Raw genomic sequence first — 24,251 nt, 5'->3', positions numbered from 1 at the left:
TGGAGAGGGGGGAACCATTAGAGGAGAGCACGGGGGCAGATGGAGGGGGACACCATTAGAGGGGAGCACAGGGGGGCAGATGGAGGGGGACACCATTAGAGGAGAGCATGGGGGGCAGATGGAGAGGGGGGAGCCATTAGAGGGGACATTACAGGCAGAGCACATAATACAGTGGGAGCATAAATTATTATGGGGGACATGGGGGAGGGCAATGGAGCAATGGGGGGAGAAAGTGGCCATTTGTTAATGGCTTTTGTGGTGATGTGACACCTTAAAGCCCTAGAAAATATGACCCAGGATGGGGTGACCCAACCAACTCCCCATCCCAGGCCCCCTCCGCCCCCCAAACTCTCCTAGATGCACCCCTCACCCCTCCAGGAGAGACGGTCACACACACGAGGAGGGGGCTGGGCGCATGATTCCCACTGGATGGGGGCTGCCAATGTACCTGGGGGTCTCAGGTCCAGGCCTCAGAATTCCTGGGCCCCCCACCCCCAGGCCCAGGCTCCCCCCTTTACCTGTTTGAAGAGCTGCAGGTGCACGGCGTTGTGCAGGAACTCCCGCATGGTGCTGGACTTATGGTTGAGGAAGGACTCTTGGCAGAAAGAGATGGGCTGGCCCTGGGGGAGGAGGGCACAAAGAGGGTGAATGGGGGGAGGAGGTTGGGGCCCAGCTCAGAGACAGCTCGGGGGGCGGGACGGGGGTGTCTGGAGCAGGGCCCCAGACCAGGAAAGCCAGGTTGCTCTAGGCACCGGGGATTGGCAGCTAGCCCAAAGCACCTGAGGGCACTGACCATGGGGTAGTTACTGGGCCAGCCGGGCGCTCCAGCTGCCCTGGATGGTTCCTCAGCGTTTCTGGAGAACTCAGCCCCCTCAACCCCAGGGCAGCTACTCTGCAACATAAAATCCTTGGGGGTCACTCAGGGCTAGCGCCTCCCCTTGCACAGAGAAACCCACAGCGGCCACTGGATTTCCAGGAAATCCTCCCCAGGAGGGGGGCATTAGAGGGACACAGAGCGGGGAGGGTTTGGGGGTTTCCCCTACCGATCATGGGGATCCCTGAGCAAGGAAACCCCACAACGGGGAGAAGACAGACACTTAGAAGGCTGATTGCTCTATGCTACTCTGCCGGTCTCCCTGCCCATGGCAGCACGGCTGCTTACGGGTGTGCAGACACTCGCATGGTGGGGCCTGGAAAAAGGGGGAATGCACGGACTGCCATACAGAGAATGGGGAACCCTTGGAGGGGACTACATGGGGCACGGACCATCTTCTTGTTCGGTGTCTGTACAGCGCCTGGTGCAATGGGGTCCTCTCCTTGACTGGAATTCCCTGGTGCTACCGTGATACACCTCATAAATAATATACAGCAACTAGCACAACAGGGTCCCGGACCAGGATTGGGGGTTCCAGATACCAATAATAAATGTGTAGCACGAGGGGGAGACATTGAGCCCCCGACTCTATCCTATCTTACGCTGCATGCTCTCCCGCCCTGTGAGCCGCCCTCAATGGGCGGGGAGGGAAGCCAGCCTCACCGGGGTGCAAAGCAGTGCGTCGCGGTAGCCGCCGAAGAGCAGCGCCTGGGCTCGGAGGAAGGCTCGGGCTACCCCGTCGCCAGTGGTGGCCGACTGCTTCTTCAGCTGGAGCTTCAGCAGAGACACCTGAGAGAGGAGGGACCCACATGAGTGAGGTTGGGGAGGGGCAGCTGCGTGGTCCGGGCCCTAGACCCCAGGGGGCTTTGGGGTACGCTCAGGCTGAGATGGATCCCTGGATTAGATGGGAGAGTCCATGAGAGCAGGGAGGGAGGGAGATCCCATAGGGTCCCAGCAGATCAAGCTCCTCCTATCTCCTGGGGTCCCGCTGGAAAGGGACAGAAGGATCGGTCCATGGGATCTCCAGAGATCACGTTGCCACTAGAGAAGGAAGCCGACTTCCAGCTCTGGCTGGGGAACCTCCTTCCTCACGCAGTCAAAGCGCGTCGTCTGCACTGGGGATGAGATCTCTGGGCTGCCAAGCCATGAGATGCTGGGGGGAGTGCAGAGCCATCCCCATACCCAAGGTGTTAGGAGGGGGCATAGAACAGGACAGAAGGGGGCTTGGGGAGATCCAGGCCACAGGGTGGCAGCTTTGGATCCAGCCCAGTGTGGGGCTTGCCAAGGATCATGGAGGTTGAATGTGGGGGTCCCCTCCAGGGCGGGGGCAGGGGGAGGGTTTCACCCAGCTGCTTGTGCTGGAGACGGGACGGCAGCAGGGGATGGGTGGGGACTGACCACGTCGCTTGGGAGATTCTCCAGGTCCTGGAAGGGCGACTCCAGCGTGTTGGTGTCGATGTTGAGGATCACCACGTCCTCCAAGGCTTTGTCCCGCACCCTCTGCCAGGAGAGGACACGTCCAGAGGGGAAGGGGCTGGAGCTGGAGCCGGCCTCGGCGCTCAGCACCTCCCCACCAGGCAGCCAGGCTCGCCGTCCACCAGCGACCTCAGGCCACCAGGATGGCCCTTCCCCCAGGGAAACCCGCTCCAGCAGGCAACCCACAAGGGGCCAGAGCCCGTAGCTTGGCACCCGGCTTCGCTCCAGCTCCGGGACCCCCACCAGCTCCTAGCAGATGGCAGCTTTGACACGAGATCCAAATTGAACATCCAGGGGATCAGACCCACCCCCTGTGCAAATGCTGAGTAACCCCCCCCATGAAGCTGTGGGACCTCTTTCTCCACACAACCCCCCCACCCCCACCCAGTCCCAGATCTTCTGGGAACGGATGGAGCTCCCCACTGCATCCTGGGGGATCCCCCATATTCAGGCCTCCCGCAGCCCCAGCTTGCACTGGGACTCACCCGCCTCCCCAGCCTGCAGTGCAGGCTGCACTACCCCAGGGGCGCTGGGGAGGGGCAGGTCTCACCTCCATGAGGCTGGAGTGGACACCAATGAGGTAGGGCATAGGGGCGCTGCGGGAAGAGAGGGAGGCTGATGAGACACAGACAAATGAAGCGTAAACTGCCCAGCCCCGGTAACACCTGTGCCTCAAAGCAGAGACTATAGGGATCAATGCATGAGATCAGCCCCCCAAAACTCGCTTCCTATAGCCCAGTGCCCCCAAGCGCCATGCTGGGACCGGCACTGACCCTGAGGGGAGAGCACACCCTGCTGAGCCCTCGCCTCGCTCCCTGTGGCACAGCACCCCGTGGTGCCATGCAGGGACTAGCACTGGCTGAAAAGGCACAGCACCCCCTACAGAGCCTCCACCCCGCTCCCTGCAGCACAGCACCCCCTACAGAGCCCCCACCCTGCTCCCTGCAGCACAGCGCCCCCTAGGGCCAGTCTGAGATACTGACTGCCAGGGGAGAGCGCCCTCTCCCACCTCTCTGAAGCATGCTGGCGGTCCCCGCCCCTGCTTAGCCTGCCAGAGGCTGCCCATGCCCTTACCAGCAGTAGTCGAGCAGGTGCGGGGGCAGCGTGGGGATGTAGATGTGCTGCCAGTACATGGGGTAGAGCATGGCAGAGGAGGCCTGGACGCAGGCTGTGAGCTGGGGACAGACACAGACGCAGCTTTAGATCTGCTCCGGTGGGGGGCAGGGGGCACCGAGCTGGAGGGGGGACACAGAGAGATCTGGGGGAGGCAGGGGCCTGAAGAAATGTCCTGTGTATGTTGGGGTGTCACGAGTCCTGGCCCTAGGCCGTAGTGGGTTAAGTGTGTGGGCCAGGGCACCTCCCCCTGACCAACACCCCCAGGGCCCCTGCCAAGGCATGTCCCCGCGCCCCCACTGCATGCATGTGCCAAGGCACATCCTCACACCCGCTCCTTCATGCATGTGCCAGGGCACATCCCTGCGACCCCCCCAGTGGGCGTGTGCCAGGGCACATCCTCACACCCGCTCCTTCATGCATGTGCCAGGGCACATCCCTGCGACCCCCCCAGTGGGCGTGTGCCAGGGCACATCCTCACACCCGCTCCTTCATGCATGTGCCAGGGCACATCCCTGCGACCCCCCCAGTGGGCGTGTGCCCGTGCACAGCTGAGTGCGCCTCCCCGGTGCCCCTCACCGTGCTGAGCTTGCTGGAAGTGAGCAGGATGCGCCGCTCGTACAGCATGCTCCCGTACAACTGCAGCATGTTGGGCACATCCACGGCCACCACGAACTCCGTCAGGTTCCGCTGCGGGCAGAGGCCGGGGCAGAAGTTAGAGGTGCCGGGCTCCCCCCTCTCCCCCTTCCTCCCATCTCCCCCTCTGTCCTTCCCGACACAGTGCACTCCCCCCTTCAACACAATGCGTGCCCCTCCCCCTCCTGCAGTGCCTTGTGGTCTCCCCTCCCCTACTCTGCAGTGTGCTGCACTTTCCCCCTCCCCCCTCTGCAGCACAGTGAGGACCCGCTCCCACTTCTGCAGCGCAGTGCGCTCTCCCCTTCCTGCAGAGTAGTGTGCTCTGCCACTCCCCCCATTCTGCAGTTCGGTGAGCTCTCCCCCTCCTGCAGTGCAATGCGCTCTCCCCTTCCTGCAGCACAGTGTGCTCTCCCCTTCCTGCAGTGTGGTGTGCTCTGCTACTCCCCCCATTCTGCAGTGCGGTGAGCTCTCCTCCTCCTGCAAAGCAGTGAGCTCTCCCCTTCCTGCAGCACAGTGCACTCTGCCCCTCCTGCAGTGTAGTGTGCTCTCCCCTCCCCCCACTCTGCAGCGCACTCCCCCTCCCCCTCCTGCAGCACAGTGTCCTCTCCCCTCCCCCTCCTGCAATGCAGTGTACTCCCGCCCCTACTCTGCAGCAGCTGTGCTGTTCCCCTCGGCCCCCTGCCTATCCCACCCTGCCCCCGCGCAGTGTAATGCACCCCCTCCTCTCCCTGCACTGCCTGCATTCAGTCTCCCTGCAGTGTTCTTCCCCCACCCCCACTCAGTACCAGGGCACCTCCCCATTCCACTGCCTCTGCTTTTCGCACCCCTGAATCAGCCCCCAAACCCACCCGTCCCGGGAGGGGGTGCAGGGACTTACGCTCTCTGGGATGGTAGGCAGGCTGCCGAGGTCCGGGGCAATGAAGTAGGAGGGCTGTAATGGAGAAGGGGGGTGGCATTAGCACGGCCCCCGCCACCAGGGGGTGCCGTGCTGCAGAGTTAGTGCTGTTCACCCAAGCCACACAGGGTTAATCATCATTAAGCTTGTAATTAGTTGGTTGCTGAGTTTGCTCCCCTGGTTAGAGAGGGGAGACGATTCGGGGGTACTCTTCTTCCAGGTGCACAGTTTGCCCGTCCTCCCCAGCTGCCCCCTAGTGCCACCAGTTAGGGGTGATCATACTGCCCAGCGGGGGGCGGGGGGGACCACGCATGGTCAGGGATCGCTCGGTTAGTCGGCACACTCCGGCTGGTTAAAATTGGGCGGAGTTTCCCGACTCACCGACTCGGTCCCGCCCGCCGGCTCCCGGCTCCGGTCTCTGTGTCGGCCATTCAGAAAGCTGCCGGTGCTTATTCTCAGTTTGTTCAACTTCTGGTCCTTGTGGGATAACAAGGGTATTAAAATATAGAGACCCACGTGCGCACCATCAGCGGGACAACCGTGCACCTTAGCGTGATGAGGGGGCTTGGTTGGTGGGGTCCGGAGGATTAAGAGATTTTAATGCCAAAATGCCATAAAACTTCCCCCAAATAATTCCCAGATCAGACCTTTTAGAAAAACAACCAATGAGAACATATTAGTCCATCTAGCCCAGTATCCTGTCTCCGACAGTGGCCAGAGATTCAGGGGGAGTGTACAAAACAGGGCAATTTTGGAGAAATACACCCCCATTGTCCCCTCCTGATTTCTGGGAGTCAGATATAGGGTCGCCTCAAGCATGAGGTTACATCCCTCACTCACTCACTCACGCCCGTCACCCCAATCGGGGTATGGACCACCACCAACAGATCTCCAGAGTCCTCTATCCTGGGCCATTCGCTCTAGCTGGTTCCAGGTATAGCCCATTTTTTTTGCTATCAGGTTACATCCCTGACCTTGGCTAATAGTCATCGATGGACCTAGCCTCCATGATCATCTCTAGTTCTTTTTTTAAACCCAGTTATGCTCATGGCCATCACAACATACCAAGGCAGTGAGTTCCACCGGTTAATTGTGTGTTGCAAAAAAAAAATACTTCCTCTTGCTTGAACTAAATCTGCTGCCTGTTCATTTCATCGCGTGACCCCTGGTTTTTGTATTGTGGGAAAAGCTAAATATCAGTTCTCCATTCACTTGTTTCCACACACGTACGCCTTATTTCCAGTCTGAACCTGGCGAGCCTCAACTCCCGGGCACTGGATCTTGTTAGCCCTTTTGCCCCTAGATTGAAAAGCCATCATTTTTCAATAGAAAATTGGGTTTTCGACTAAATGGATTCCCTGCTCCCGCTCCAGAATACATCTGCTTCCCCTGGAAAGTGTCGCTATCTTGTCAAAATACCCCAACCTGAAATATTTCAGCCCCAAACCAAAATATGTCAACTCAAAATGGCACCTTGGTGTCTCATGGGAGTTGTAGTTTGGGTGTCTCGTGCTACCATTCTCCACTGTAGGAAGGACTCTGTGGTGTGACTACATCTCCCAGGATGCACCACAGCCAGGGGACCCCCCCCGCCCTTCAATGCTGGGGAGAAGGTGGTGCATCCTGGGAGATGTAGTCCAACCAGGGAGCTGGCCCATAGAAAATAGATGCCTGAGGCGCTTGAACTACAACGCACGCGAGGCCCCTCAGCACTAGTTTGAATTGAAATATTTTGGTTTTCAGCCAAAAAGTCAAATATTTTCTGCAGCAAATTTGGTGGAAAAGCTAAAAATTTTGACTGGCAAAATTTTGCTAAGGGGGAAAGAAATCAGCAACTTACTTTTCAACTAGTTGTAAGTTTTACCCTGCTCCAAAGCTTAGTCAGACTGAAGGTAGGAATCCCAGAATGTGTGTGTTCAATTCCCACCTCTCCAGAGTCTGCCATGGGCCAGATCTCATCCCCCCAGTCTATATTGTACCCCATGCACCAAGAAGCCCCAACAGCGGCTCTGCATTAATTTCAGAATCTGGTTCAAAATCACCATCCTCCCTGCAGGTGCCTCTCTCTTCACAGCCCTGCCTCAACGCCACAGATGTAGGGCCCTACATTTCACAGCTTTGAAAAATGCATCATGGACTGTGAAATCTGGTCTCCCCCAAGGAATCTGGCTATTGAAGGGGGGTCGCGGTATTGCCACCCTTGCTTCTGCGCTGCCTTCAGAACTGGGTGGCCTGAGTGGGGGCTGCTGGGCAGGAGCCCAGCTCTGAAGGCAGTGCCCCAGCATCAGCAGCACAGAAGTGAGGGTGGCATGGTCTCGCGGTGTGTGTGGGGGTGTCACTTTTGGGAGGGGGAAGGGTTGGTCTATGGGTGGGCGACCACCCAGGGCATCGTGGTTGGGGATGGAGGGGCACTATACCCCCCCCACACGCACACACACACACACACACAGAGCCAGCCCAAGACCCCTTTAACCCTTGAGCAATGGCCCGGAGCAGGGAGGGCCAGGGTTGGGGGTACCCCGGCTGGAGGCTCCAGTTGCTAGTCCTGGCCGGACTGGGGAAGAACCAGATTTCCTCTTCCCCTGCATGGAACACTCCCGGGGCCAGGTCAGACCACCTACGGGACCACCCCCTCCCTACTGTAGGAAGCTCTGCGGCTGCTGGCTGGGAGCGCAGCTCTGAAGGTAGCACCTCTCCCAGCAGCAGTGCAGAAGTGAAGGTGGCAACCCCCTACAATAAACTTGTGACCCCCCCACAACCAATTCTGGGTCGGGATCCCTACGGTTTCAACACCACGAAATTATAGATTTACATATCGGAAACCGTGACACTCATGATTTTTTTAATCCTACGACCATGAAATTTACCAAAATGGATGGTGAATTTGGTAGCGCCCTGTACAGATGGATCAAGGACCGGGAGGGAAGGCAGCGCCCCTGTGAGAGAGACTGAGTTGATACTTACAAATTCTAGGTTGATGGGGCTGTTCAGCTGGGGCACGGGGTGGCAATAGAGGGCAGAGAGGAGCTCGGTCAGTTCATTCAGCTGATGGGGAGAGAGGAAAGATGAAACGGATCTGTCAAAATGGAGCTGGGGTCAAGGGAGTGACAAGATGATCAGGATGTAGCGAGACTGGGGGTGGAGGTAGCCACCGAAAAGGATCCAGGAGTCCTAGGCTCACCTGCTCCTTGGCTAAGTGGTCCGCAATGTTGTTGAGGATCTTGTAGAAAACTTCAAACCACGGCAGGTAACTAAGAAAAAGGAGAAGCCGGGGGGCAGTTTATTGTCTGTGTTAGGGTAGCCGCTAGGGGACCCATCCTGCCGGGCGCTGAACAGACTCCGAGTGAGAGAGAGTCTGTGCCCCAAAGAGCTCAGGGTCTGAACAGACAAAGGAAGGGCTGTTCCCCCTGAGGTACAGAGCGATGAAGTGACTGAGGGGCAGCTGCTTCTGGGGTGGGACAGGGGAGCTGTTTATACAGGGATCCTTCACTCAGCGCTGAGATGCGGCCGCCTCTGGGGTGGGGCGCGAGGGCTGTTTATACAGGGATCCTTCGCCCGGTGCTGAGTGAAGAAGAACCCTAAATCCAGAGTTCCACCGGAATAGAAGCAATTGACGGAGCAGGAATTTGGCAGAACGGGGGCTTGATACATTGGCCGGGATCGTGGTTTTATATCTGCTCTGAAACACAGCGCCTGCAGCAGCCTGACGGCCTCTAGTGCGCCTAACACTAACAGGAAGCCCCCATCCCACTCCCAGCTGCGTGGTGTGGTACCTGAGGATGCAGAGGCAGGTCCGGAAGCCCCCGGCCAGGCGGCAGAACCCGAAGCGCTGGTTCCCCTCCAGGTCGGTCAGGGCGAAGGTGAAGTTCTGCACCACAGAGCTCTCCTTTACCCTGCGGGGGCAAGGGGGCACCCGGTGAGACCGACAGGAGAGGAGGAAGCTAATGGCTGGCCCCAGTCCCCTGCCATCCCAACCTGGGTTTGGGTTGGGAGCCAGGACTCCTGGGTTCTACCCCCAGCTCTGGGAGGGGAGTGGGGTCTAGTGGGTTAGAGAGGGGTTGGGAGCCAGGACTCCTGGGTTCTACCCCCAGCTCTGGGAGGGGAGTGAGGTCTAGTGGTTCGAATACCACTGCTGGGCCCAACCGTGGTGTATTGGGCTCACTGGGCCTGATCCTGCCAGGTGCTCAGCACCTTCCTCTCCCTTTCATCCTCCTCCTGAGCGCAGGGTGGGGGAGGCTGGCCCTCAGCCCTCACTGCTTCCTGCATTAGACACCACCCAGGGATGCCTATGGCCTGACCCGTGGCTACTTTCCCCCGGAGAGCCATGAGCCACTGACCACAGGGTGGAACGGCTGGTGTCCCCAGCCAGGAGGTGTAGACCAAGGGAAGTGCAAGCATCTGATCAGATTGGCCTGAATGCCGCAGGATCAAGATGCCTCCAGGCTCCACCACAGCTGTCCCCCGCCCCCACCAGCCCAGATTGCACAGAGGCAATTGGGTCTCATGCAGCATGGGACCGTGCCTTATAGACCGGAGAGATTTACTGGGCGGAGGAGACCCCAGGACAGATCTCCATCCCCCCGCACGCGCACAGACTGACGTGCACCCGCACAGCCGTGTACCTCTCTATGTCGAAGGGGAAGCAGAATTTGGGCAGCATCTGGATGGATTCCTGGAGAAGGCAAGGTGAAAATTACACATACCCGGCCTGAGTGCAGAGATCACAGAGACCCAGCACACCACAGTGCGCCAGATTGTCTTTATTTCCTGTCTGCTCTTTGCCCCCAGCTGGAGGGAAAGATCCCTAGGGCCAAAAAGCCCCATCAAACACCCCAGCCCTTGCAACAGACGAGAAGCCAGGGCTGAGCTGTGAGGAATTTAAGGGAGATTCTTATGACCCAGGCTGCTGGACGCAGACAGCCCCCGTGGTTCTCGCTGGTTTAATCTGCAAGACAGGCCCATGAGTCTGATCTGGGATGGCAGATGGGTTTGAGCAAGGGGGCAGGGAGGGGAAGAGTGCAGGCTAGCTGGGCCCATGGGTGTGATCTCTTGGCAGGGGGGATACTGGGTTAGATGCACATTGGGCATATTAAGCCCAGATCCATGGCTCCTGGCCCACACACCAGCCTAACCCCAACACACGGGCGGGGTGAGCGGCTGATGCTCAACTGGCCTCCACTGGCACAGGGGAAACATGGCACTTGGCAGAGGGTGCGCAGAAGCGAGTGCAGACCTGGTCATCGAACTCCTCTGGGAACTGCCTCAGCACCTGGGGGTCTGTGGGGAAAACAGAGATAGAGCCGCGATGACACCCCTGCCCCCCAGGCCCCCAATTCTCTGCCAATGCTCCCTGAGTCCCACCACCTCCCTGTCATAGGTTTTACCCCCACTCTGTTTATAACACTCCCTCACCAGTGGGGAGTAGGGAGAGGAAGTGACTTGTCCAAAGACAGTGGCAGAGCCAGGAATACTACCCAGGAGTCCTGGCTCCCCCGCTCTAACCACTAGACCCCACTCCCCACCCAGAGCGAGGAATAGAACCAGGGACGCCTGGCTCCTCCGCTCTAACCACTAGACGTCACTCCCCACCCAGAGCCAGGAATAGAACCAGGGAGTCCTGGCTCCCCCGCTCTAACCACTAGACATCACTCCCCACCCAGAGCCAGGAATAGAACCCAGGAGTCCTGGCTCCCCCGCTCTAACTACTAGACACCACTCCCCACCCAGAGCCAGGAATAGAACCCAGGAGTCCTGGCTCCCCCACTCTAACTACTAGACCCCACTCCCCACCCAGAGCCAGGAATAGAACCAGGGAGTCCTGGCTCTCAGCTCCCCCTGAACCCCAAACCATTTCATAAAGGCCACTGATCAGCATCACTGGATGGTAATGACTTTAGGATACTACTAGAGAGGCCTGGCTTTGAACTTGTACCCCAGAGGGGAAATGCCCCGTTATCCCATTCCCTGACCCCTAAGAGCCAGCCAGTCCCCCTGCCCAGGGAACAGATCAGAGCTGGCACCCCTAGATGAGAGCAGCTCCACATCCCATCCTTCCCCCACAGCCAGCCAGTCCCACCAGCTGAGAGCTGGATCAGAGGCTCCGAGAGGGGAAAGGTCCCGTATGCCATTCCCCAACCTCCTGGAGCCAGCCAGGCCTCCAGAACAGCACCCTGGAGGAGAAAGGCCCTGTATCTAGTGTGGCAGGGGGGCCAGATAGCAGGTTGGGTGGGCCCATGGCTCTGACTGGGGTAACAGGGCGGGGGATACCAGGCTGGGTGGGCCCATGGGTCTGACTGGGGTAACGGAGTGCGGGGGGATACCAGGCTGGGTGGACCCATGGGTCTGACTGGGGTAATGGGGGGGATACCAGGGCAGGGTGGGGGCCCATGGGTCGTGACTGGGTAACGGGGCGGGATACCAGGCTGGTGGGCATGGGTCTGACTGGGGTAAACGAGGCGGGGGATACCAGGCTGGGTGGACCCATGGGTCGACTGGGGTAATGGGGGGGATACCAGGCAGTGGGGCCAGGGCGACTGGGTAACGGGGGGATACCAGGCAGGGGTCATGGGTCTGACTGGGGTAACGGAGTGCGGGGGGTACAGGCGGTGGGCCATGGTCTGACTGGGTAACGGGGGGGGGAACCAGGTGGTGCGCATGGGTCTGACTGGGGTAACGGGGGGGGCGGACTCCAGGCTGGGTGGGTCATGGGTCTGAGTGGGTAACGGGGGGCGGGATACCAGGCTGGGTGGGTCCATGGGTCTGAAGTGGGGTAACGGGGGGCGGGATATACCAGGCTGGTGGGTCCATGGTTCTCGACTGGGGTAACGGGGGGCAGGATACCAGGCTGGGTGGTCCATGGTTCTGACTGGGGTACGGGGGGCAGGATACCAGGCTGGTTGGGCCATGGGTCTGAGTGGGTAACGGGGGGGCAGGATACAGGCTGGGTGGCCATGGGTCTGACTGGGTAAGGGGGCGGGGGATACCAGGCTGGGTGGGCCCATGGTCGACTGGTAAAGGAGTGCGGGGGATACCAGGCTGGGTGACCCATGGGTCTGACTGGGGTAATGGGGGGATACCAGGCAGGGTGGGCCCATGGGTCTGACTGGGGTAACGGGGGGGATACCAGGCAGGGTGGTCCATGGGTCTGACTGGGGTAACGGAGTGCGGGGGGTACCAGGCTGGGTGGCCATGGGTCTGACCTGGGGTAACGGGGCGGGGGATACCAGGCTGGGTGGGCGCCATGGGTCTGACCTGGGGTAACGGGGGGGGGCGGGATACCAGGCTGGGGGTCCATGGGTCTGAGTGGGGTAACAGGGGGGGCGGGATACCAGGCTGGGGGGTCCAGGGTCGTGAGTGGGGTAACGGGGGCGGGATACCAGGCTGGGTGGGTCCATGGGTCTGAGTGGGGTAACGGGGGGGGCGGGATACCAGGCTGGGTGGTCGCATGGGTCTGAGTGGGGTAACGGGGGGCGGGATACCAGGCTGGGTGGGTCCATGGGTCTGAGTGAGTAACGGGGGGCGGATACCAGGCTGGTGGGTCCATGGGTCTGAGTGGGTACGGTGGGCGGGAACCAGGCTGGGTGGGCCATGGTCTGACTGGGTAAGCGGGGGGGTGGGGTGGGGAATCCAGGCTGGGTGGGCCCGTGGGTCTGACTGTGTTACCAGGGGGCGGGATACCAGCACGGGGCCCATGGGTCTGACTGGGGTAACGGGGGCAGGATACCAGCTGGGTGGCCAATGGGTCTGACTGGGGTACGGCGGGGGGTGGGATACCAGCTGGGTGGGCCCATGGTCTGACTGGGTAACGGGGGGTGGGATACCAGGCTGGTGGGCCCATGGGTCTGACTGGGTAACGGTGGGGGCGGATCCAGGCTGGGTGGGCCCATGGGTCTCACGGGGTAAGGGAGCGGGAATACCAGGCAGGGTGGGGCCATGGGTCTGACTGGGGTGTCAGGGGGGCGGGATACCAAGCTGGGTGGGCCATTGGTTCTGACTGGGGTAACGGGGGGGGCACGATTACCAGGCTGGTGGGCCATGGTTTCTGAGTGGGGTAACGGGGAGCGGTGATACAGGCTGGGTGGGCCTGGTCTGACTGGGGTAACTGGGGAGGCGGTGTACCAGCTGGGTGGGCCCAATGGGTCTGACTTGGGGTAACGGGGGGGCGGAATACCAGGCTGGGTGGGCCAAGCCGACTGAGTAAGGGGGATACCAGGCTGGGTGGGCCAATGGGTCTGACTGGGGTAACGGGGAGGCGGGATACCAGGCTGGGTGGGCCCATGGGTCTGACTGGGGGAACCAGGAGGCGGGATACCAGGCTGGGTGGGCCCATGGGTCTGACTGGGGTAACTGGGGGGTGGCCCCACTGCTCGGAGCTGCTTGGGTCATGAGGGTCGGACACTGGAGGGGACTCAGGCCGGGAGAAGCCGCCCTGGCAGCTGGGGTCTGTTTGGGTCCGAAGGTCCTAGGAGGCGAGTGATGCACACAGGTCCCTGGGGGAGCCGGGGGCTCGGGGGAGGTCGGTCTCTGCACCTGGATTCTTGAGTGGACCATCCCCCACCCCCAGAGCAGCCTCCCACTGGGACAGCCCCCGCCCCCCCCAGCAGGTAGCACTCAGGAGCATGAGTTCCCACTATCCCCATGCAGGGCAGGATGCCCCCCCCCGCTGCTTCGCACCAGACACAGTAACTGCCTCCACTTCCCGCCTCGCCACTTCCTGTGGCTGCTGAGAGTGGCCCAGACGGAAGGGCCCTTTGGCTCTGCGTGGGTGTAGGGGGCGCACCTCTGAACCCAGGCTTTGCCCTGCCTATGGAGCCGGCTCCCTACCCCCAGCAGGACCCCCCAGGACCTCACAGTAACCCCGCTGTGAGCTGTGTTGTAATGCCTATACAGCAATTCTTCAGCCAGTGCCAAGATGCAACCACCTCTGGGGTGCCAGGTGGCAGCTGTTTAGCTAGGGACCTCTTGCCTGGTGCTGAGATGCAGCCACCTCTGGGGTGGGGTGCAGGGGCTGTTTATACAGGGATCCCTGCCCGGTGCTGAAATACAGCCACTTTGGGGGTGGGACACAGGGGGCTGTTTATACAAGGATCCCTCAGTCAGCGCTGAGATGCAGCTGCCTCTGGGGTGGGGCACGAGGGGTTGTTTACACTGAGATCCCTCGCCTGGTGCTGAGAGGCAGCCACCTCTGGGGTGGGATGCAGGGGGCTGTTTACACAGGGATCCTTCACCCGGCGCTGAGGGGCAGCCATTTCTGGGGTACGATGCAAGGGCTGTTGAACAGCCAGATATAGCAGTTTAGGACAGGAAGTGAACAACAGTTTCCAGGACAAGAAAACTGCAGGAGGATTTCGGGAGGCAGAACAGAATGAACTACAGACAGGATGTGGGATAAACACCTCAGCTCTTGCACACACACAAACAGTGCTAGGGAAGCTATCAATTCTATCACCACGCTGGGGCAGTGGGGCCCACAGGGACTGCAAAGGGAGGGCACCCCCCTACTGAGCCCCCCACCCCCTAGCACCATGCTGGGGTATTGGAGTCATAGTGACTCCAAGGGACATAGCCTCCCCTGTCACTCTGCAGCACCCCCAGGACTCTCACCCTACCACAGGCTTTGCTGGACCCTGCTTGGCTCAGGGGCCTGGAGGAAATCCCCACCTGAGGTCAGACAGCTGGAGGCTCTTTGTGTCTCCCCTGAACTGCAGCTGCCAAACCCATCCCAAATGGGGTCCTTCGTGAAGACAACCCCCCATAAATGCCACGGGACGGCCCTTATTTCCGTGGGTCTTTAGGCTCACAGAGCAATGGAAGAGACACGCAGCCACAACTGCTCTAACCACTAGACCCTCCCATTCCTAGGAAAGAACCCAGGAGTCCTGACTCTCAGTCCCCTCCCCACTTAGACAGCGACACTCCAGAACCCTCCCAGAGCTAGAATAGAACCCTGGCATCCTGACTCCCACAGCCACCCTCTGCTCTAACCATTAGACATCCCACCCCTCCTGGAGTCAGAAATAGAACCCAGGAGTCCTGGCTTTGAGCACCACCACCTTCAATTCCCCTCCCAGAGCTAGGACTAGAACCCAGGAATTTTGACTTCCAGCCTCCCCCCACTGCTCTAACCCTAAGCCCCCAGGAATAGAACCCAGGAGTCCTGGCTGCTAGGCCAGAGATCCACTTTTAGCCCCAGGAAAGGCAGGCTGGATTTGAACCAACAACCTGAAGTTAAGACTCTGGTCTCCATTCACCTCAGCCCTTCCCCTTTCATCCCACCCCCTCTAAGAACACAGATAAACCCCACACCACCCGCCCGCCCTGGCGCTGGCCTCTGGGCTCAGGGACTTACCGTCATCTGCAGATGTGGGGCAGGCTGCCTCGAAGAACAAATCAAATGTCTTCTGGGGATTTTCCCTGGTGGGGGGAGAAGAGAGGAACCTATAGCCACTGTCTGGGCTAATGGCTGAGAACGGACACAGCTCAGTGCACAGGATCATGCTGATTTGCTCAGCAATCTTAGGCCTGTATGCACTGAGGCGCTGGGGAAAACCCTTTCAGGAAGGGACCAATTTAGGCTGCTCAGACTTCTTGTCTCCTGGGGGGGAACATGACTTTTAATGCACAGGCCAGGCACGGCTGGGGGTTGGGCACCCCTTAGGGGGACCTGGCGACGGAGCCAGACTCCACATGGAATGGGAACCCCTCACATGGAGATAAGACACATTACTGAGAGCTGGGACCTCTGGATTCCTGGGAGTTGGGTGTAGTGGTAAAGGGGTGGGGGGTGTTCGGATTCTGGACTCGTGCTCTAATTCACTCCCCTGCTGTGTCCTGACTGCCTGAGTGACTTGGGAAAGTCACTCTGTTTCTCTGTGCCTCAGTTTCCCCCCATAAGAGGGCGATGTTACTGCTGACCCGCCTCTCTGAGGGGAGGCTGAATTCATCCGTAAACAGGACGAATCTTTGGCTAGAAGATGCCAAAGGACAGCAACAGGATTAGCCGAAACAGCTCCACAAGTGAACTAAAAAACCACCCCTGATGCGCCCCATAATCCTGCCTGTCCCTAGAGGATGGAGGGGAACTCCCCTCCCAACTGCGGACAACCCCCATCCCTGGCTCCTGCAGTCCTGCCCAGGAATATCCAGGGCTGCTCACCTGCCAGGCTAGCTCAAACCTGGGCGTGGTTGCCCGGCTGGTGAACAGCGCTGGAAAGAGATGGATCCCAAAGCTGGCACAGTCCAGCCTGCAGCAGGGCCAGCACCCTGCCAAACTAGGGATCCCCGTCCCTGCCACCCCTTTGCAGCAGCCAGTTCTCCATGGCGTCCCCCCGCCCGAGCCTCCAACCCACTGAAGGGGGAAATCTTCCATCCCCTGTGTTAATCCCTTCGTGGGGGCCTGAGGCACTGAAACCAGTGAAGACGGGGTGTCTTAAAGGGCCCCGTCTGCCCCCCTTGGTGTCCGCCCGGGATCAAAGGTCAATTTCACTTTCTCCACTGATCAGGTAACGATCCAGCAGGTGGGAGGCTGGGGGGGTGCCTCTGAGGGGCTGCAAATCCCTTCTGCTAAAGCCCAGGCCCTGCGTCAGATCGGTGCCGAGAGAAAATCAAAGGGGTCTTACTTTATCCGTGAGCCCATGGTTCTCACTGCTCATCCCCTGTCACGGTCGCATCCCAGGCTGGCTGCCTCCCACGGGGGTGGTGCCTGCGGCACCTCTGGAGGGTAGATTTCAAGGCCGGGTTGGGTATTAAAAAAAAACCAAATAAAACCTCTCTCTCCTTTTTTTTTTTTTTACGGTGCATCTACAAAACTATGAAAAAATTGCTCTCTTGTTGCTTCAGAGCTTCCTGTGTGGCTTTTCGTTAGAGGAAGTCTGAGCACCGTGACACCCAATGGGGGCCCGGCAGGCTGGGGCGGCTGGGGGGAGGGTGCACTGTGCTGCCTGATGGGGAGGCTGGGAGGGCCGGTTTTGCCCTCATTGGAGGAGGCATCTCTGATCCGTCGCCCTGCTCTTCAGACCCCCAGCCGCAGATCACAGCAGATCCCACGTGCAGAGCAGGCCGGGGCATTGCAGGGGGCACTTGCCACTCTAGTCAATGCTGGCGCTAGGGGGCGCTGTGCCCCTGGGAGTGGAGTGGGGAACTCGGTGGAGGGTCGTCTCCTCTGGCAGTCAGTGCAGATCCCAGTGCCCCAGTGTGGCGCTAGGGGGCGCTGTGCTGCTGGGTGGGGGTGGGTCAGTGGGGGGTTCTTTCCCCTCTAGTGCCGACTTCCGTGTCCCAGCACTAGGGGGCGTTGTGCTGCAGGGTGGGGGTGGGTCAGTAGGGGGTTCTTTCCCCCCAGTGCTGACTCTGGTATCCCAGCACTTGGGGGTGCTGTGCTGCAGGAAACAGTGTTTGGGGCTCAGTAGGAGGCGCTCTCCCCTCTCAATCCGTGCTGACGGCAATGCTCTGGGGCGGGGGGCACTAGGGCGTGCTGTGCTGCAGGGAATGCAGTGGGGGGCTCTGTGGGGGGGCTCTCCCCTCTGAGCAATGCTGACCCCAATGACCTCTCACTCACTGACAAATACTCGCGGAGAGAAGGCAGCAGGTAATTTTTACCTCCATGTAGTGAGGCCAGGTCAGCCCTATAGCTCACCCTCCTCCGAAGCTGACTGCGCCCCACTACATCTAGGTGAAAACGAGTGGTGGGATCAGCCCCCAGGTGGGGTGGGAAGGGGCGCAGGGGTTTCCATCACTCGTCGTGCCGGTGAATAACACCACCTAGCTCTTTCCCTCCGTAGCTCTCAAAGGACGTCAGGTCAGTATCATCATCCCTGCCTGACAGGTGGGGAAACTGAGGCACAGAGTGGTGGATGCCCATGCGGGCCAGGGGCAGAGTCAGGAATCCAATCCAGGCCTCCTGAGTCCCTGTCGGATGCTCTAGCCACTAGGCCGTACGGCCTCGAAATACATTGAAAGCAGCGTTGACTCGAGGATGGAGATGTGCCATTCTCTCCACCAGGAGGCGGGCATACAGCCGGAGGAACCCCGCTTTTTCCCATCAGCAGGTCAGCAGGCGGCTGGTATAAAATGCAGCTCTGGACATCTGGGGCAAGCTGACTGTACAGTGTATGGGAGCCCGATCCTGCTCAGAGCATGTGGGAACAGAGGCGTTCCCCCCAACCATATCTTAGCTCCCCACCGCTCAGTCCCTAGGCCCCTGGTAGGGCCCCCACAAACAATCCTGCAGGCAACACGGGGTTAATTTAAAGGGACGCTACCTTTTATACCTACTTCTGCTTGGGACTTTAGCCCAGTAAGTTTCACTTTCTGTGCCTAGACAGCAAATTCATTTTCTGGATTATCTGTGGCCTAGTGGTTAGAGTGGGGGAGGGGCTGGGAGTCAGGACTCCTGGGTTCTCCCCCCAGTTCTGGGTGGGGAGAGGGTGGTTAGAGCAGAGGAGCTGGGGGTGGTGTCTCGTGATTAGAGCAGGGAGACGGGGAATCAGGACTCCTGCGTTTTATTTCCAGCTCTGGAAGAAAAGTGGGATCTAGTGGTTAGAGTGTGGCAAAGGTGGGGCTGGGAATCAGGACTCCAGGGTTCTCTCCCCAGCTCTGGGTGAGGAGTGGGGTCTAGTGGTTAGAGCATGGCAGAGGTGGGGCTGGGAGTCAGGACTCCAGGGTTCTCTCCCCAGCCCTGGGTGAGGAGCAGGGTCTAGTGGTGAGGTAAGAGAGTCAGGATTCCGGGGTCTGAGCCATTTACAGGGCAATATGCAGGCTCCAGTCCACACAGGCCCTAATGACTTAAATGGAACCCCAGCATGTGTTCACTGGGGCCTGAGGTCTGGTGCACCCGGGGCTTGATCCGAAGCTGTAGCTGGACTGTTACAGTCCCCTCACGTGGACACAGTTTACGATGCCCTATCGCAGTTTGCACTGACGCAGCTTAGCCGGGAGCCCTTGTGCTGAGACTGGAACCCAGGAGTTCTGTGCGTCAAACCAGGTGAGCTGCAATGGGGTGTGTCAGGCTGTCATGGTGTAGCGGGGTTGGCACAAGTGGCTGCACTCCCAGTGCTGGCAAGACGGCAGACAAGGGATCCTCAACCTTCAACACAGCACGTAGGATCCCTCTCTGAAGAACACCTTAGCTCCTTTTAGCTGAGATCTAGGATGGGGTGGGGGGGTTGTGAAATCTGGGATAAGAACCCTCACACTAGATCATCTCACACATGCAGAAATGGGATTTTTCCAGTGTTGCGAACTCTGGCAAGATCTGCTTTTTTTTTCTTAAAGCTCCAGCTCCCGGAGTCACGTGAATGTGGGGGAAAGTACATTTCTAGCCCTCTCACTCATTGAGAAAAGTTTTCAAATGCCACTTGAGTGTGATCTACGTAAAACAAAAGGCACTGGGAATAGACCCCAGGAGTCCTGACTCCCTGCGCTAACCCGCTGCCCCCACTCCCCTCCTGGCATCGGGAATAGAACCCAGGGGTCCTGACTCCCTGCGCTAACCCGCTGCCCCCACTCCCCTCCTGGCATCAGGAATAGACCCCAGGGGTCCTGACTCCCTGCGCTAACCCGCTGTCCCCACTCACCTCCCAGCATTGGGAATAGAACCCAGAAGTCCTGATCATCCACTAACCACTAAATCCAGCTCCCCTCCCAAAGGGCAGCCCACCCTGCTCTAACCCACTACCCAGCACTCCTCTGTCTGAGCTGAGAACTGAACCCAGGAGTCCTGATTCTCACCCCCACTAGACCCCCAGCTGCAGAGAACCAGTCATTCCACCACCGCCCTCTTCTTGGTTGTCATGAAACGACCCCTCAGGATCAGCCCACCCATGCCTGGGCCCCTTTGCCCTGAATTGCATTGCAGCGGGGGAGGGAGGAAATCTGTGCTACAGGTGGATCACGTGCCCTCCCAAGAGCATGGGGGGTGGCCCTTTTCAATCAGCCAGATCCTGTGCGCATGGCTGATTGCATGGAGACCCTGTCATGGAGACAAATGCCACTTTGTTCTGTGGCTGGGCGAGGCCTGGCGCTGACCTCATTCGCTGCGGCTGGTGTGGTGGGGCGGCTCCCTGCAGCACTCCCCTCCCCTCTCACTATGACACTGACCTAGATTGCCATCTACCAGTGCCATTCACACCATCCCCCCTGCCCTCTCCATGCCCGAGCCAGCTGCCTGCAGAGAGATGCCTGAGGTGCCCACGCTGCACCTGTACGTGATGTATCTCGCCTGGTCTCGGTGTGAGACGTGCGCCCGTGTCTGTGCATGGCACCCGGGCACGTGGGCCAGAGCAGTGCATCTGGGGCATGCATGTCACTATCATGTGTGTGGCGTGTCAGGCAGAGGGGGATGTGGGGCATGGCTGTTGTGCCTGTGTGTGGGGGGGAATTGGAGCATGTGCTTTCTCTGTGCGTGTCTGTGTGTGATGGGCATTATGTGTCCGGGTAGTACCTGTGTGCGGTGCGTGTTTTGTAACAGGGCATGAGGGATGCTTTGTGTCCAAGCCAGCGCTTGCTTCAGCAATGGGTGTAGGGTGTGTGTGTATATGTGTGACTCTTTCTGTATGTCTGTGTGAGTATGTTGGTGGGGTGGGTGCATCCCCCTTTCTCTAATCATGGAACCCAATAGTCCTGACTCCCAGCCCCCTCCCACCTGCTCTAACCACTAGACTCCACTCCCTTGCCAGAGTTGGGAACAGAATCCAGGAGTCCTAACTCCCCGTCCACTGTTTTAACCACTACATGGCACTACAGAGCTAACTTTCCAGCCAGCCAGCCAGCCAGCCTCCCTGCTCTAATGACTATCAACCTGTGGTTGTCCGCAGACTATGTCTAAGATTTCCAAAGGGGTCCGCTCCTCCATCCAACATTTTGTAAGCGTCTGCAAATGAATAAAGGTTGAAAACCATTGCACTAGGCCTTATGCCCCTCCCAGAGCTAGGGATAGGACCCAGGTGTCCTGGCTCCCAGGCCTCCTGCTCTAATCACTAGATCCCACTCCCCTCCCAGAGCTGGGGATAGAACCCAGGAATCCTGGCTCCCAGCCTCCGTGCTCTAACCACTAGACATTAGTCTCAGAGCTGGGGATAGAACCCTGGAGTCCTGGCTCCTAGCCCCTTGCTCTAACCACTAGACCCCACTCCCCTCCCAGAGTTGGGAACAGAACCCAGGAGTCCTGACTCCCTCCACTGCTTTAACCTCTACACAACTAACTTTCCAGACAGTCAGCGGCTACAAAGTTGTGACAGGGCTGGGGACACATTCGGCAGGCCAGCCGCTCGTCTCTCTGACAAGCAGCACTGAGGGCTGTGGACACTAGTTAATGCTTGGCAACAGCACAAAGCATCTAAACTTGGTGTGTGTGTGTGTGAGCTCCAAAGGGGAGTGCAGGTCCTGGGAACACTGGCTGAACATCAGGACATCGGAGAGTTTGTGGCTGGTTGCACAATTCCAGCCCGATTAGCATGTGGCAGGTGGAAACAGAGTCATGCCAATGTGCTCCAAGCCGGGCATTTTGTTCTCGCCTAGGAACGAAATGCCCCCATCCTCTCACCTTGGAACAAAGGCCCCCATCCTCAAAGCTAGTTAGGTGTCTAAGTCCCCTGGGTATTACTGAGGATCTGAGCCAAAATCTCCTCTCCTTGCTCTTACATTGCTCATTCGTATTGTGGGGGTGCCTGGGGGCCTCAGGCAAAGATCAAGGTGCCCATCGCATGAGGTGCTGGACCAACACAGAGCAAAAGTGTGCTAGAAAGGAGGAGAATCTGGGTGAAGGCCCTCTGGCCTGGCGTTTCTGGGCTAAGACCCAGCCTTGTCTGGTGAATTACAATAGTGTTGAAAGATCTCGTTAGAGCTGGGGGAAACTTGGAGTTTTCTGCTGGGTGAGAAATTCCAGCCGCTTTCCTCCCTAATGGGCTGTTTCCTGCCAAATTTCCTTTGGGAATGGACTATTCCTAGATGTGAAACGCAGGCCTGGATTCATTCCTGAGTGAACCAGAGCAGAGCTTTTAGAAAAACGTCCAGTCTTGGTTCAAAAATTGCCAGGGATGGAGATTTTGCCCCAGCCTTTAGGTTGTTCACATAGTTAATTCCCTCCGTTAAAATATAGGCTTTATTTCCAGTCGGGATTTGTCTGAGATCGTCACCCCTTAACCTTCCCCGTGTTAAACTGAATAGATCCTGCTCCTGTCTGTTTTCCAACCCTTTCGTCATTCTCATGGCTCTTTTCTTTGTCAGTAAACTTTCAACCAGGGCGAGCCTCCAGCTGAGATCAGGGCCCCGTTGCGCTGGGTGCTGCACAGACACAGCAAAAGACAGTCCCTGCCCCAGCTGGGGTCAAGGCTCTGTTGTGTCGGGTGCTGCACAGACACAGTGAGAGACAGTCCCTGCCCCAGCTGAGATCAAGGCTCTGTAGTGTCGGGTGCTGCACAGACACAGTGAGAGACAGTCCCTCCCCCAGCAGAGATCAGGGCCCCGTTGTGTTGGGTGCTGCACAGACACAATGAGAGACAGTCTCTACCCCAGCTGAGATCAAGGCTCTGTAGTGTCAGGTGCTGCACAGACACAGTGAGAGACAGTCCTCCCCCAGCAGAGATCAGGGCCTTGTTGTATCAGGCGCTGCACAGACGCAACGAGAGAGTCTGTTTGTGTTCATTAAACACACACACACACGAGGCCTAGATGCTTACAGCTCGCTGCTCTGGGTGGCTTTTGATGACTTAGGATGCAGTGAGCCTTGCCCTAGTGCTCACCACCTATTTAAAGGGATGCCGCCCCGTTCCTTGTTGCTACACGGTCCCTGCTCCCAAAATTTACAGTCTAACTAGACACAAGCTGCCAGGGGAGACTGAATGACAGAGGGAGGATGTGCTGTGCCCCAGATCTCAAGGCAGGTCCAGAACCTGGGTGTCCTGACTCTTAGAGCAGGGCCCTATTCAGCCCATGCTGCTTCTGGACAGCTGCTAGCTCGCCGCTAGAACTGTCAGCCTCCTTCTCCTTCAACGCGCAGCTTGGCTGGAAGGCAACATGGTCCAGTGGGTTGAACTGTGTTAAGGTCACCTGGGTTCTAGCCCCACTGACATGAGCTGAGTTTTCACCCTTCAGGGCATCAGTTTCCCCTGGCACCCTGAGTTTATTTAGGCTGTAAGCTCTTCAGGACAGACACTGTTTGTCACTCTTTGTCCGTGCAGCGCCTGGCACAACAGGGCCCTGATCTCACTCAGGGTCTGTGCAGCACCTGGGACAATGGTGGCCCTGATCTCAGCTGGGGCCACCTTGTTCTTTTCTCCAATCCAGGCTGCGTCACTGACTCCATCGATTATCCCCTTAGGGACAGAACCTGTCCCTCCACTCCTAAGCCCCATGGTTCTCCCTGCCCCCCAGGCACCCGCTGCGGAGCCTGGAACAGGTGCGCCACAGTCCTGGTGTATTTACTGCTAGACAAAGTGGCGGAGGATGCCAGCTTCCCTGGCCGCAGCTGTGAGAGACTCTGGGGCCTTAGGGCTCAATGTGGCCCATCCGCTGGGTAGAACTGGAGCTCCTCCACTCCGTGTCATGAGCCCTGTACTGCTTGCAGGGATTCTCCCGCTGCAGAAGCCAGCGCTAGGGGAGGGCTGTTTTATCTCATGCTGCCCCCACATCTCCCCCCTCCAAAGCATTTGGACCAATGCACCTCACCCAACACATCGTGCGAGATGTCATATTGCAGGGCAGAGGCTATGCCAGGGAGGCTTGTTGCTGGACAATGCACGCTGGCCCACGGGGAGGGCAAATGGTTTTTGTTTGACCCTGCTCGTTGCCACCTAGGGTAGATCTATGCCCTTAGGACACCACAGAGCTGAGCCAGGAGGTATAAAGCCCTCGGCACCTGAAGAGACCCTGAACTGACGCTCGGGAGAAGCCCTGGGTAGCAGCACCGCGCTGCTGGCCAGGACCAGGAACTGCCACAGGGAAGCCTTGCAGAGAACCGCATGTGCCTGCTGTCACCCTGTAGCCCAGCCAGCTCCCCGGGCCTTGCTCCAGCTAGAAGAGAGCTGGCCTCTTCAAAGCCAGGGGAGCAGGCAGCCCCCGTTGCTGGCTCCCAGAAGCCCAGCTGGGCGGAAGATGAGGCTGCAGCATGAGCAGCTTTGCCAGTTCTTGTTTCTTTAAGGGTGAAGGGGCTCAGGAGATCATTGGAGGGGAGCGAAAGCCAGGAGGGGACGCTTCAGGGGGCAGCGCCCAGGCCTCGCTGAGCTGCAAGGGACACATGGTGGGCCCTAACAAGTCCAGCCCAGG

General features: G+C 58.8%; 1 protein-coding gene across 3 annotated transcripts in view; it reads right to left on the bottom strand.

Moving 5' to 3' along the window:
- The window catches only part of LOC116830732 (DENN domain-containing protein 1B), a 26,172-nt gene extending 9,333 nt beyond the window's left edge, over positions 1-16,839 (bottom strand). For 2 of the 3 annotated variants that reach the window (XM_032790371.2, XM_032790391.2), the window contains exons 1-15: positions 16,613-16,839; positions 15,343-15,407; positions 10,228-10,271; positions 9,617-9,666; positions 8,768-8,887; positions 8,176-8,245; positions 7,959-8,039; positions 5,376-5,471; positions 4,977-5,030; positions 4,043-4,153; positions 3,425-3,525; positions 2,901-2,946; positions 2,273-2,374; positions 1,538-1,663; positions 519-620 (exon numbers count right to left, since the gene is read on the bottom strand). In XM_032790371.2, the coding sequence (XP_032646262.1) occupies positions 519-620; positions 1,538-1,663; positions 2,273-2,374; positions 2,901-2,946; positions 3,425-3,525; positions 4,043-4,153; positions 4,977-5,030; positions 5,376-5,471; positions 7,959-8,039; positions 8,176-8,245; positions 8,768-8,887; positions 9,617-9,666; positions 10,228-10,271; positions 15,343-15,407; positions 16,613-16,629 (1,185 nt within the window). In that variant the 5' untranslated portion in view covers positions 16,630-16,839. The remainder of the gene's footprint in view (positions 1-518; positions 621-1,537; positions 1,664-2,272; positions 2,375-2,900; positions 2,947-3,424; positions 3,526-4,042; positions 4,154-4,976; positions 5,031-5,375; positions 5,472-7,958; positions 8,040-8,175; positions 8,246-8,767; positions 8,888-9,616; positions 9,667-10,227; positions 10,272-15,342; positions 15,408-16,612) is intronic. The other variant, XM_032790385.2, reaches the window with a different exon arrangement.
- Positions 16,840-24,251: the final 7,412 nt, after the last annotated feature.

The sequence above is a fragment of the Chelonoidis abingdonii genome, chromosome 26 (assembly GCF_003597395.2).
Source record: "Chelonoidis abingdonii isolate Lonesome George chromosome 26, CheloAbing_2.0, whole genome shotgun sequence".
Classification (NCBI taxonomy): Eukaryota; Metazoa; Chordata; order Testudines; family Testudinidae; genus Chelonoidis; species Chelonoidis abingdonii.
The sequence above is the reverse complement of the archived record's forward strand: the minus strand, read 5'-3'. Positions and strand labels throughout refer to the sequence as shown.